The sequence below is a fragment of the Aplidium turbinatum genome, chromosome 15 (genome assembly GCF_918807975.1).
Source record: "Aplidium turbinatum chromosome 15, kaAplTurb1.1, whole genome shotgun sequence".
In the NCBI taxonomy this organism is placed as follows: domain Eukaryota; kingdom Metazoa; phylum Chordata; class Ascidiacea; order Aplousobranchia; family Polyclinidae; genus Aplidium; species Aplidium turbinatum.
In genome coordinates this window covers 2,703,525-2,718,204 of record NC_137486.1, presented here as the reverse complement: position 1 = coordinate 2,718,204, position 14,680 = coordinate 2,703,525, and the positions used below count along the sequence as shown (strand labels likewise).

Below are 14,680 nucleotides of genomic sequence, written 5' to 3'. Positions count from 1 at the left end.
ATGAAAGCCTTTCAGAGTGACTTCGCTGAAATTTTAAAAAGCCTTCTCAACCGTAGCCATAGTTCTCAAAAATAGAAAGTTTTCGGACTCGTACCCAGAGCATTGTGACGTAAGAAGCCACACGACCTCATTCGGTGGAAGTTAATCAGTTATGCGGCGTATTATTTTGTTATTATTTATTTGCATCAGACACAAAAAGTCCATAGAATTCAAATTTTTAACAATCATCATCATCATATTTAGTAGCTACACGGCGTCAAGCGCACGTTGTTGGTCTGATGAAAGCCTTTCAGAGTAACTTCGCTGAAATTTTAAAAAGCCTAAACCGTAGCTATGGTTCTCAAATGGCGAAGATTTATCAAGATAAAGGGATTAAGTATGACGATCGACGTTAAAACTGGTGTGTCCGCCGTGAGACTTAATTTGTCCGCCGAGATAGCTGCTCAGACCGGACACGTTTGTCCGCCGTCAACAAAAACGAATTTCGAGGCCTGGTAATGACAAGAGGTCAATTTCTTTTTATCTCAAAAAGCAGTAGGCCTAGTTCTCAAATAAAATAAGTTTTCCTCTTTGATGTTTGTTTTGTATCTTTATCCTGCATTGCGGGAATATGGGTAAAACTTTATACTTGTCAGGAAAAATATTATAAAGCATTTATTCACTATGTGAACACTGAGCAGTGCTGAAAAAACCCACTTTAAAGGGAAAATTTCTTCATTCAGGGTTGGTAGTTACTAGCAATAGTCAACATGGGTGGTGGGCATTTGAAAGGAACATTAACCTAAACCTTTTCTGACAAATGCACTAACTTTTGACAGCTAAAAGTAGCAGTGATAATATCTCTTGCATTATATGTCACAAATAATCTGCAAGAAGCATCAATGACGAAGTGTCCAAGATCTTACAACACACGAAAAGAATACTTCTGTTTCAATATTTATAAAGCATATACTGTACATCGTTGGTAAGCTATCAGTTACAAAACATATTGGCAATAGCTTGCATTAGTAAATTACCACGTCCACAAACAAGGTAAATGTGTGTAGGCTACTGAATACTGCCAGGTCCTTGTTTTGCCAAAATTTCCTCAACCCATTGAGTGTGTACAAGAATAACCAGTACCACAGTATACTAACATCATAGGCTAACTTCCATAAAAGGAAAAAGAAATTAACTCATCTACATTATGTCATGTATCAAATTGCATTAATTCAATGTTTGTCAGGTCTACTGCCACAAACATGCCTGAGAATGAAGAAAGCGAAACAATACGTAGGACTATGCAAAAACATATGCTGCCAAACACAAACACTTAGGAATTTCAGCACACCAATAAAACCATTTTCAGTAATTTAATGTTTTTCAAAAGCACTATAATGAAACTAAGCTGCAAATTGCAAAAAAATTGCAACTGTTCCAGAAAAATATGAAAAAAAAACAAAAAACGAGTGTTTTTTTTGGCTCAAGTTTTTTTTGCATTTACATCTCTACTTACCATACGTCCTGTTTTAGGCGGGAGCGTCTTGTCCCGACCGTTCAGCCAAACGTCCCGCTTGGGCGTTCAGTCAGCCAGCATAATACACGAACATTACCAATTAGCATGTTCTCGTTACTGCTGTTGCTGTGTAGCGTACCGGTAGCCATAGGCGTAGCCAGGGGGGGGGGGCAAAAGGGGCCATGCCTCCCCCAAATTTTCAAACAATGGACTCCGTAGTTGAGCCCTTTGTTGAAAATATAATAAAATTTGTAGAAATTTATAACGTTTTCCAAGACATCTGGCTATTAACACCTCCAAGGACTTGTTTTTAAAACAATATGTCTAATAGACACACAGAAAGATAGCAATAAGTTTTGCAAATCGTAAATTGCGCAAAATTTATTCGATTTACGTTTCTTTTAACTAATTTGTGGAAGCAATTTCAGAATGGCTTACTCTGTTGGGTTTTTGTGTAGCCTACCGTAGTTAGGCCTATTGAGTTTTTGTGTAGCTGAGTTTTTGGTGTTCTCTAATTTTAGCCGCAGTTTTTGCCTGTTTGTGTGTATGAGCTACCTTTAATAAGTTAATATCTGTTTAGAATAATATAGCTTTAGTAGAGAGGTACTTTTTAAAAACCATAGACAGACAATCGATTAATTTTGAATTATGCAATTCTATGTTATTAAGTTGTTATCGATTGTCTGTCTATAATATCTGTTTATCTGCTAATACATTTCATACAAATATTACCTTAAAGTGTTTCCAGAAAGCGCTATAATCCATTATTTGAGTGTAATTTTGCAAAAAATTTCCGGGTGAGCATGCCCCCAGAACCCCCTAGAATGCGCGTGCCTTCGACACGCTCTACCCCCCACCACTTTTATTGCTTCTCTTGCTCAACCTACCAGGATACGTCACTGCACATCAGGTGACGATGGCTTAAATCAAACACTTTGTCATCCTCTGCAATTCATCAAATATTTGCCCCCCCCCAAATTTTTTTTCTGGCTACGCCACTGCCGGTAGCCTACTTGCTGAAGGTGAATGTGTGATTTTGTTTGTTTTGTTGTGTTCGATAAAAATGTTATTTGTTATGTCATTGTTAGCGGATAATTGGTAGGCTACAATTGGTTATGTGTCAGCCCTGTACGTCAAGAGGGTGCTGGTCAGTGGTCAGCCACTTTTGTAGATGTAGTAGCTGGTAGCCTGGTAGTTAACGTCAATTTCTTTCTATTTTTCGAACTGATACCGATATTTAGACAGAGAATATGCGCATGAACTCTCGATGGCAATACGGTCAATGAAGACAGTCGGGATGGCTTTAAATGTAGGCCTATGTGATGATATCGGAAAATTTAAAGTTAAAAATCACTTAGCTCTAAGTGGTCTTGGTCTTTGGAGGCATCCCGTTTTGAAGTCACAAAAATATGGTTTACAACTAGTGGATGCAATAATTTTCCCACAACAACATTTCAACAATCGGAAAACTTCACTCTGCCAATGTCGGAATTCAGCCCTGCGTCAAAAGCCTCTACAAGTACGCGAAACTACCAGGTATAACTTATCAAAGGCTTTGTTAGTCAGAGAATAAAGATTCAGAAACTAAACCTACCTTCTTTAATACTGGTAGTAAAATGCATGTAGACTACCTAGGCCTAAAATTATTTATCAGATACAGACACTTGACGTTTTTGCTTATATTTTTACGTGTTGGTCACAGCGGACAACCATAATATCTCCGTGGGAAAGTTGTTGTAAGATAGAACTCCCGAATCCTTCGTCTGTATGCGATGACACCGAGCGAAGCACACTTCTGAAATAAGAAGGCTTTTAATACGTCTAACAGTAGAAGGGCTTTAGCTTATCGTAAATAATCTCTGTTTATCGTAAAATGACAATTGGCACCGATAATAGTTTAATAAATCTTGTTATAATAACCTGCATTGCGCTATTAGCATCAGGACTGGATGATCACAGCATGCTCATTGTTGCTTGTTAATTCATCTACCCATATACTTGCTTTACATCTAGCCTACTGCAAAGGCTTTGTTAAGAAAAACAGCTTAGGCCTAATGGTAACTTTTTAACCGTCTTTCCAAACAAGTAGCCTATTCTTTAAATATGCTACGATATTCTTTAAACAATGAGTGTAAAAAAGTACAAAATTTGCAAGTCAGAAAATTTAGCTTTTATCATAGTAGTTATCAAACTTAATTCATATTTTTTATTTGACATGAAAGAGTACGGTATTGGTATAAGTATAAAAAATGTGAATTTCAGTTCTTAGTTTTTATATATACCCACTTTTTTATAGGCCCCCAAAGTTTGGCAGGCCTCCGAAAAATGCGTGTATTAAATTGAAACCTCTATAATCATATCAAGCATTTCTCTGACGACTTTTTAATCTATATTTTTGGATTCCTTGGGTCTTAAAATGTCTGTCTAGCAATTTTCAGCCATATTGTATGATCGTAGGTTAAGAAATTAGAAATATGACAAGAAATTGGACAAAATCACTGAAGTGGAACAGGCAAAAATGGTGATTTTTCTAATGCCCATAACTCCACGAATGGTTAAAATTTTTCAAAATGTTTTTTGCATTCTTCATATTTCTTTGACATCTACAAGTATGCCAAATTTCAATAAAATCTATGACATGCGGTGTAATTTTTCCAAAAAATTTGCTCATTTGGCCTGGAATGACCCTTACTTCAGTCGCAAAATCGATAGAACTCTCAAGAGAAAAGACAACTCAAAGAAACCTTGGAAAAGTGTGAAGGCAAAAAGAAAGTGAAGACATGAAGTAGGCATAGCCTACACGAGCGGAAATTAAATCAAATAAAAAAGTAGACTGTTTTGGACTGAGATACAATTAATCACTATTGGAATGCAACTTTAATTCGCACTATATTTATTTTAGGCTGTGGCTATATTTACACTATATAGTGTAATAATAGCCTCAATAGTGTTGCCAGATAAGGAATTCTGCCCCAATGTGAGAAAAGTTTAAAGCTGTTAAAAACGAAAATTTGTATTTTGGAAGTTTTTTTTACTCCTGGGCACAGATCAAAACCCTAATCTTATTCCCAACTCTTAACCCTTACCTTAACCCGGTTTGGGTGTAGATGACATTTACACCCAAACCATAGATGACGGTTTGGGTGTAGCCATGTTTTTCGCAAAAGTGTTTACAATTTTATTTTACACTTGCTTTTACAATTTTTTTCTGAATCAACTTCAGATTTAGTTCGGTGAAATTTGTTTGAAAGTGAATGACATGTCGTTTCGCAACTCCGGACCTCTTGATTGCAAAGTTTATGTTGGAAATCTTGGAAATCAAGGTTCTCGTGGGGAGCTTGAAAGAGTTTTTGGATACTATGGAACTCTGAAAAATGTTTGGGTTGCAAGAAATCCACCAGGATTTGCTTTTGTGGAATTCATGGATAACAGAGATGCTGAGGATTCAGTTAGAGCTCTTGATGGAAGGTGTGGTGGGAATATTCTGAATCGATAATTAGCTGTTCTTCTCGCAGTCTCCTCGTCATTTGGCTCACAACAGTTTATGGCACACTTTTTATTATTTTTGTATTTGTATTATATGACAAATAAACTGATGATGATTCTGATTTAAGCGAAAATGTGTTAAAGACACATGTTTTTATAACGTTAGAAATTGTTGTTTCTTTGTCACGTTTGAATGTCCACAGTTCAGTTTTATTTCGTTCCGGCTGAATTCATTGTCATTTAAGATTATCTCTATAGTCTGTGCATCACCAATAGTGGGAATCATATTTATGGCTCATCAGCAGCAGCAGGTTTCATCTGGGCAATGAACAACATACCAATGTGCATCATTGTTTCAGAACGATATGCGGTGTTCGTGCTCGGGTGGAAATGTCGTCCGGTATGAGCAGGCGGGGTGGGGGTGGTGGTGGTGGTGGTGACCGCAGCCGTGGAAGACGTGATGACTATGATGATTTCAATGGCGGCCGCAGAGGAGGACGATATGACAGGTAATAAAGATTCCATAATATGGAGGTTTTTACTATTGTCTTCATATTTGTTTACATTTATACTACAGTACATTAAAAAATCCAGATTTTAAACCTCATTCTGGAATCAGCGATAAGTATATATTTAATTTGTTCTTCGTGTAAGCATTCATTTGTTGTACTGAATATACTGTGAAGTCTATAAACCTTTCCTTATCATCACCCTAGTGAAACGATGTTTGCCTGTACTGCATTGAGAACTTACTAAAGAAGGTTCCACAATATTTAGGCGCATGCCAGATAGGGTCATTCACTGTAGCACTGGGCGGTTAGGCCCTATTCCAAGTAAAGTAGTTTTATTGGATTCATGGTGGTTGTGACAGCATAGTATATTTTATCGATTTATGCTTATCGAATATGTTTTGTGTGATTGGTACTAGACTGGTTAATTATTGAAATTCAGTAACCTTGCAATTGCGGGTCCACGTCTTTTAGGCGTAGACAGTTAGGTGCTGGTCAAATAGGCGCGCACACTGTGGCGTCCGGATATTTAGGTGCTATTCCTAGTATAGTATGCTGATTGTATCAGCTCAGCTTTGGCAAAACCTAGTTGGGGTTTTGACGAAAGACTAAGTTACTCTTCACTCAAGCCTACCACCCGCTTGAATATAGGCTACGGTATATTTTTTACTGATGTTTAGTGTAGTTATTATTTGACTTATATAACTAAAAGTGAACTCAGTCATGTTCGGAAACTTGAATAATTTATTGATAAAGCTTTCGCCGACGCAAACCTGGACTAACGACAAATAAGTGCCGAACACGCCCATTCAAAAAAACAATATATTTTTCTGTTCAATATAACATTTTGTGTGAAAAGCATTGTCGGATAAAGCTGCTTCACTCACTGAAGCCATGACTAACAACAAATAAATGCACGCAGATTAACAAAACAACATATTTTTTATAACATTTTGTGTGAAAAGCATTGCCCTACCTGCCAAGCTAATACAATCTGCATACTTTACTAGGAATAGCACCTAAATGAACGGGCTCCGCACCTAAATATCCAGACGCCACAGTGTGCGCGCCTACTTGACCAGCGCCTAACTGTCTGCGCCTAAAAGACTTGCTCCCGCAATTGCAACCAATAAAGTACTCCTTTCCCAGAATAGGGTCTAAATCACCCAGCGCCTTAGTGCAACGTCACCTAATTGCACTGTGCTAGACAATAATGTAAATATATTTTTGTGCAGCTGTTGAGTGTTGATGTGTGATTTGTCGTCATTTCTTGGCTCAGTTATTCAACTGTATTTCACATTTATATACCTATTTTTGAATTGAAAATTGTTGTTGCACTTTTGTGAGGTCTATTCTTCTGTGACGGTTGATACTGATCGATCGATCACTTATCACTCCACCGTGCGCCAGTTACTTTGTTTGATTAAAAATTTGGATTATATTGATGAATTGACATCATTATGAGTGGAGCAAGGAACTTTGCTGCTGGTGGTCCTGCCTGGAGTAATGTGTCTTTTTTGTATGGGCACGATTTTTGAGCAGGAGACATAATCATAAGGATATGTGAACTTCTGTCACTCAATCGAGTGAAAATTCAATGTTTTTGTTTGAAATCAAGATCTTTTGTTCTTAACTTGGTGCACGGATTGTTCATATTTGTGTACCTTCATGGTGACTACAATGATTCTACTATTGTGAAGGAAACTGACCACAACAAATATTACAACACAAACCCTCGACGCTATGACACTGACAGATACCCTTCCACCTGTTTGACTCGAGCAAACATATAAAGCGATGGATACATTGAATCATATGCTATATTAAACCGTCAAGTTACCTGTGCGATTGTACTTTGTGTAATGCTCAACAGAGGTGTATAGATCCAAGTTTTTTAAGATCCTGACCCAATCCGACTTTTGCTTTTGGAGATCCGGATCCCACAATTTTTAGATCTCAAATCTGGATCTGAAATAGATCCAAATTAATTTTGATTTTGAGACCCGGTAAAAATATTTCACTGCATGACAAGTTAACACTTTCATATTTTTTTTTGCTAAAAGCTTAAAGGCTTGACGTATGCTCGGCCAAGGCATGATATGTACGCTTTGTGCAGTACGCAGTAACACTAGAAAGTGGTAACACACACAACGGTTTGGAAATGTTGCCAAGGGCTTATTTGAAACTTTTTTATGTGTTCAAAACTTAAAAATGGTGATTGGTGGTATAAATTTAGCATTCGGATCCGTTGAAAAAGAGTTACATCCGGTCTTGTTCTTGTACATGTACAGTTGTACACTAGGGTGGAGTGAATTTCACTTAATGTTTTAGATTTTGATTTAAGGTGTTCTAATGTTGTCTTTGGACCTAAAAAATAACCCCGAACATAATTTTGGTTCTTCTACCCCTAAATTGACCCTCCTACCTGAGGTCAAAGGTCACGCGAGGTCAAAATTGCTCTATCTCCACTTCTACTGGTGCTAGAAATTTGTTTAATGGCTTAAAAGATTCAGAAGACCCATATTTCTATCTGTTCTAAGAGAACTTTTTCTTATATTGCTAGTAGAATTTGACTAAACAGCAGAAATATAGTTTTTGTGGTATTTTTGCTTATACAACATTACAGTTAACGAACTTCAACAGCCAAAATGGTAAATTTCAGCAATTGGTTGGATTGTTGTTTGAGAATAAGTGTATTGAACATCGAAATATTCTTATCTGTAGCATTGATGAGGAACTGAAGTTTGAACAAGTATGAAATTAATGTTTTGATGCATGTAAGATGACATTTCAATGGTTGAAAGGCATGAAATTATTGAGAGAGAGATACAATATGATACAGTTTTTGCCAACAAGTCATACTACGCACAATAATATTATTACACAAACAATCAAAGTTTAAATTGAGCATGAACTAACCAGCAACAACGAGAAGGCTGCGAAGGGACCACCGACAGGTCTTCAAGTCAAGCAGCACCTAATGAAAATCCCATTGCTTGAAAATGAAAATCCAACTGCACTTTTAAACACTCAAAAATGTCACAAAACGTATTGCCTCCCTCATATTTAGGTCCCGGTTATGCCCCTTGTAACTATAACGAAAAAACAAGTGTTTTTTATGCAATCGTATTCAGCAGTAAAATTGCTTTTTGGTGTTGAAAGAGGGCATCAACTTCCGCCATTTGATCTTTTTCCGGATCACACCATCCCATCTTTCGAACCTAGCCACACGCATGGAAGCTTCTATTACGAGCTTCTACACGTTGATTGTGGCATGGGTGATCAAGTTCAAGCTTGTTTGTTTTGAAATTTTGTATTGCATCATCATTCATGTCTTTGGTTGCGGGAGGTTCTGTGACATGAATTTCATCAAAATTGACCATCTTGTGGTCGGAGAACTCGTTGATATTGATCTCTGGTATGATAAATTTTCGAACAGTTGCTCTCCTCTCTGCAACAGATTTCGCCTTTGTACTTTCATCATCTGGGGTCATTTCAACATCTTTGCTTCTGCGTAGCGATAGCACAATATTGACAGCTTGCGATCGAATTGTATCATCATCGTCAGCCGCATTATCGAAAGAAGAATGTTTTCGGGTGAGCTGAGAAGCCATTAGGCCTACGCATTAAAGTTTTTGATGCAATGTCTCTTGCTTGCTTCTAGAGAAATTGGTTGATTCGTTTGAGCATGCGAAAATAGTTGACAGCTACTTTACTTATTTTAGAGTTAAGCTTGACATCAAACCAACTTAGGAAGTAGACTTTTAAACAAAATTCTACCAAAATTCTTAAATTTTCGCTCGGATTTGTTTGGGAAGTGTAGTAGACTATTTCAAAATGCAACATCCAAGTGTCAACCATCTTGCTTGTGACAAGCCACCTACTTCAAACTGTGCTAAGTCATTCTCAAGTTCTCCAGAAATGACAGCTAAACAAATTTGGTATACATAAAATTGATCGGAACTCAAACTTTCCATAACTTCTTTTGGCAATTGAGGAAATTCAATAGAAGATAATGGCTTAAACTAAACCACATGCCAATCAGACACTAAGCCATTTAGCTCTTTGTCAATTAGGCCTGAAAACGAGCCGGAGTTTAAAGAGACTCCATCCAAGTGCTCAAAGACATGCCTGAGAGGTAGTTCGTTGGTATGCAGGAGACAGATGACCTATTGTGAAGATCTTTGCAGCAACTCTTCTGATGTGGCAATGCTGCAATGGTGTTTACCAGTCATAGTGTCAAAATTGCGGTTCCATCTGAGCCTATAATTGGCAAATTGTTCTGCAGGTCGGTATTTTCCAGTGATTTGTGGATAGCTTTGTGATTCTCAAATAACAATCCAACTAATTGCTGAAATGTTGTAGGCCTATAAGCAAAAATACCACAAAAACTATATTTTTGCTGTTTAGTCAAATTCTACTAGCAATAGAAGAAAAAGTTCTCTTAGAACAGATAGAAATATGGGTCTTCTGAATCTTTTAAGCCATTAAACAGATTTCTAGTACCAGTAGAAGTGGAGATAGAGCAATTTTGACCTCGCGTGACCTTTGACCTCAGGTAGGAGGGTCAATTTAGGAGTAGAAGAACCAAAATTATGTTCGGGGTTATTTTTTAGGTCCAAAGACAACATTAGAACACCTTAAATCAAAATCCAAAACATTAAGTGAAATTCACTCCACCCTATTGTACACCTCTGATGCTTAACTTATTATTGTGTCGTCAATAAAAGTACCGTGTGCAATACGATTAGAACAGAGGTGGTGATGAGTTATTGTTTAATAATTTAAAAAATCTCTATTTGTGACGTGTGACGGAAGCTGGACCACGCCGCTAACCTTGCTTTAATATTTTGTATTCTATGGGTGAGATATACTTGCTTCCATTAACATCAGCTGTTGTTTGATGTGCATTAGCTAATTATAAAATGTCGGGAATGGTTAACAGCCAACTCTGGCAACAACGTGCAGCCTTTGTCTCATTTAATCTGTGGTTTGCTTAGAAAGCTTGGAAATCCTTCAATGTTTTATCGTGCTATGATGTAAGTTTTGTATTCCTATCTAAACTTAAGTTTTGCTATATATAAGGCCACATGATATTTTACAATATTTGATGAAGTCTGGTTTGTTAATTTTTAGACAGATATTTAATAATTTTATGTACCCATTTCTAGGCTTGTCTCTCGTCTACCACTACCCGCAAGCCCATCATTATCATCTCCTGTAACTTAGTTAGACAACGCGTCGCTACCATCACCGGCTTAACAGCAACATCAACCCTCGATAGTTAACCAACAACAGTATTTCGATAAGCCAACATCACCGAACCATCGTCTCGCCTTCGCTTAAATGATCATCAACAACTCTTTAACAACTTCTGGTTAAACAACTCAGCACCCAAGAACATCTCAACGTTTTCATCTTATCTACAGTATGCTGCTGCGCAAGTGATATATTTTTTAAATGTGTAACCCCAAAAAAGTGCTTTCTTAGGCTAAACATTGTAATTTGTGAACTTTTTTCCAATGGTTTAATGGTCAAAGCTTCATGTGGAGGAATTAATCTTCCTGCTAACATTTTGTTGCTCTTAGATCACGATCCCGCAGCCCTCGCCGACGGTACAGCAAGAGCCACAGCCGATCGCCACGACGAGAGAAAAGAAGGTGATTCTTAGTTGTTTGGAATTGTTTGGAGAAGGCTCCTCTCGTAGCAGAATGGTCACGCTTCATTTGTTAGAATGGATGGTGTGCTTTACAGAGAATAGTCCGCGCAACAATTTTATTTTGTTTGATGTCTTGCACCGTACGGTCAGATGATATTGTTGGCCTAATCTCTCAATCTATCACCTCATCCTTCTCAGGCAACTGTTAAAGCCTGAATGATGTACGACAATAAATACTGCAAACATTCTAATTGGTAAAATGGGAATGAGTCCACCATTAGACTGTTCCGTGGTGCATCACCCACTATATTATTTTTATGTATAAGCTGTGAACACGATTGTTCACCGGCACGTGACGCGGTTTGTGCATTGCAGGAGTTTGAGCAGGTCGCCTGTGTACAAGGACCGCGCATCGCTCAGCCCCCGAAGGTAAGAATCATCCATCTGCTGTTGAATAGTGGCAACATTTGGCCACGTGAGTAAGTGAGCACTAAGATCTAGCTAATGATCCTATCTAAACAGAAAAATGTGTACTAGTATGTCAATCATGCTTAAAGCAATAAACCATAGAGTCTTTTCAATTTATACGTAAATGTTTTACCGAATTTGACATTAAAATCCACAATGCTATGCTCATCGAATCCTGCAACGTGCTCTCATCTGGTGCGGTGCCGAGATAACTCGCCAGCGTGTCAATCGTTCCTTGTTTATTCCAGATCGCCATCTCCAGCTCAAAGCAACCATTCCCGCAGCCGATCGTCATCCATCGGCAAGCGTGACCGAAGCAGGAGCGCCTCATAGTGGCTATAGTCGACCACACGAGGGCGGTGAAGCAAATCTTCACAGACTTTGTATATATGAATTCCTGGCCGGACCCGCCACGTCAGTGCGACATTAATCGGCTCCATTGTAAAACATTACGGCTTGCACAAAACATTACTCCATTGTAAAAGAACGAAACTGACTTATGGTTCACAAAGAGAAGCAACAATGCAATGGAGTGGTTCGCTGCAAACGAATGTACACCACTCAGCCTGTTGCTCTATCGAAAGTAATGAATGCCAACAATTATCCCTCGTTCATTTGTGACAATCTTGTTGGGCCTAACATTTCGAAAACAATAAAAATTGAAATTCAATCAATTCATTTGGACGGCGTTTTCAATATATTCTGCCAACTTCTGAACAAGCTCGTCCTCGTTTGTAAAGTCTTACAGCCTGTTCGATGGTGACACGGAGTTTATTCTTATAAACCAGAGATATCTAGACTAGTCCAGAAATCTGTGCTTGAAACTCACTAAAGTAGCAAAGTACTTTAGGAAAGTTTCCGTAAGAAACTGTGACTGTGTCACCTTCAAAATTATTGCTTAGCCTACCATTGTGAAGGTTGGAACCTGGTTCGTAAAATTTGTCGGTAGTAAAAACGCATTGGCTTCCATCTACGACAAGTTACGGGTGGTGTATGAGCATCAGTGGAGTGGTCGTCTTTGACCGTGGCAGGCTGCATCAAGTGAAACATGTTTTGCTGAATGGTAAGAAGTTATTCCCTGCAGGAAACTCGTATTGTTACATCACAATAGCATTGCCTATTCACATTTTGTGCGGTCATCACAAATTCAGGGCCGTAGCAACAAAGAACGTGGCCTCCTCCGAACATCCAGGGTCCCTTACAACGCAGAAACTGGAGTGAGCTATTTACTGTATTTACACAACATGCAGGGTTTATATTATGTATACACAGTAGAGGGCACAGTTCCGCTAATTAGTGATGCTAACGCTTTGGTAGCGGATTAGCGTTTTCGCTAATATTTAGAAATTTTAGCGGACTCGTTAGGAAAAGTAAATTTATTGGAAATCCGCTGATTTCTTAGTTGAAAGCTAACTTTTATGTTCGCTGCGCCCACCACTCAGGCCCGGATTTAGAGGGGGCAGTTGCCCCGGGCCCCCCGACTTTTGAAGGGCCCCCTATGTGGAAAAAATGTGATTTTGTGTTATTTTATTCCGTTTGACTTTTAAAGTTTCTGCAAAATGCTGTGCAGTACTGGACTGATGCTACTGTAGACGTAGAGATGGTTTTTACGCGCCGTAGGCGCGAAAAAATTTTTTGCACGGGGGCCCCCCGATCTAAAAGTGCCCCGGGCCCCCCATCAGCTAAATCCGGCCCTGCCACCACTGTGTATGCATGGGTCTACAGTGACAGTGTATACATTAGGGTGTCCCACTTTTAGGCGACTTTTCAGGAAAATTAGGTTCGGGTAAAATTCTGACTGGATTTTCGTCACTGATTTCAAAAAGTGACGTTATTTTTTCATTATGACGTCATCTTGATGTGCCAGAGAGAGAGAGAGAAACCTTTTATTTCGTCTGTTGCGACAATAGTACGGTACAATTATAAACAATACGAATAAAATAGTACCATAGCTATCTAAATACCACAACAGACAGGAAGCAGCGAAAGACTATATCAGTCATCGAGTCAGCTGCTTCCCAGTTCTTAATGTGACAAATGTCAAGCATCGGCAAATTACGTTGAAACAAGATAGGCTGATGTTCAGTAATATTAATGAAAGAAAAAAAATCATGTGCTGCTGCGATCCTTAAGTGAAGTCCTGTGGTTTTATTCCAATATAAACTTTATTCCGGGTGATTAAAAATAGGAAAAACTTTTGAAATCAATAAACTCTTGTAGCAAGGGCGTTTAAACTTCAGTGCAACCAAGAAAAGTTCAAGCCAATAAATAGTTCAAGGCTACCAGCAAGCGGATTTTGGCCTTATCATGAATATGGTAAGAGCTAGAGAGTTGGAATTTGCGCTAAAATGACCGGAAGGGACAATTTCCTATTTGTTGTCAATACAATGTAAAACGCTAACTGCGACAGAAAAGGAGTTATTTTGAAAAAACATGTTTTTGTTCATTTTTGGACAAAAAATGAGAAGCATGGCAATTTTGCTGCAGTGACGCTTTTATTTTGATTGTTAAGCTAAACAAATGACTAGAAGAATATTTCATGTCTGATTTGGTCATGAAGTGCAAACTCTTGAATATCTCTCCATGTAAATGAGATTTATTTTACACACGAAAAAACATTTTGGAAGGCAAAGTGAAAGGCCCTAATGCATACGAAGATAGTCGTTTGATGAACAGAATTAAGAAAAAACCTAAGCCCCAACATCTGAAAATCTGACAAAATTGTAAAGTTTCCATCAGAGCTATCTATCTATAGCCGCAAATTATTTAAAAGCCAAGATCTTATGGTTTTCTGAGCACAGGAAAGAAGCGAAAGATTCATCTTTTCGGAGCGACCATATGTGTCTTCCTTTGTTTGTTTGTTTGTTTATCTTTATCCTGCATTGCGGGAAAGCGGACTTGAGCGCTATGCATCGGTGTACGCCTTCCGACATACACCTGACCCACGCTGCAGCCGACGGCAATGTCTATTTTCCGGTTGTCTACTTTACTGATGACTTAAATTTGGTACTACCCATTACTCGAAATCGATCACTAGGTAGAGGCAATTATCGTTAAGTTTCT

The 14,680-nt window shown here is 38.3% G+C and overlaps 1 protein-coding gene across 1 annotated transcript; it reads left to right on the top strand.

Moving 5' to 3' along the window:
• The first annotated feature begins 4,722 nt into the window (after positions 1-4,722).
• LOC145784216 (uncharacterized) lies at positions 4,723-12,334 on the top strand. The gene is made up of 5 exons (XM_082595995.1): positions 4,723-4,963; positions 5,341-5,490; positions 11,079-11,150; positions 11,525-11,578; positions 11,866-12,334. Exons 1-5 carry the CDS (start codon positions 4,755-4,757, stop codon positions 11,948-11,950), a joined length of 570 nt encoding a protein of 189 aa, XP_082452121.1. The 5' UTR covers positions 4,723-4,754; the 3' UTR covers positions 11,951-12,334.
• Positions 12,335-14,680: the final 2,346 nt, after the last annotated feature.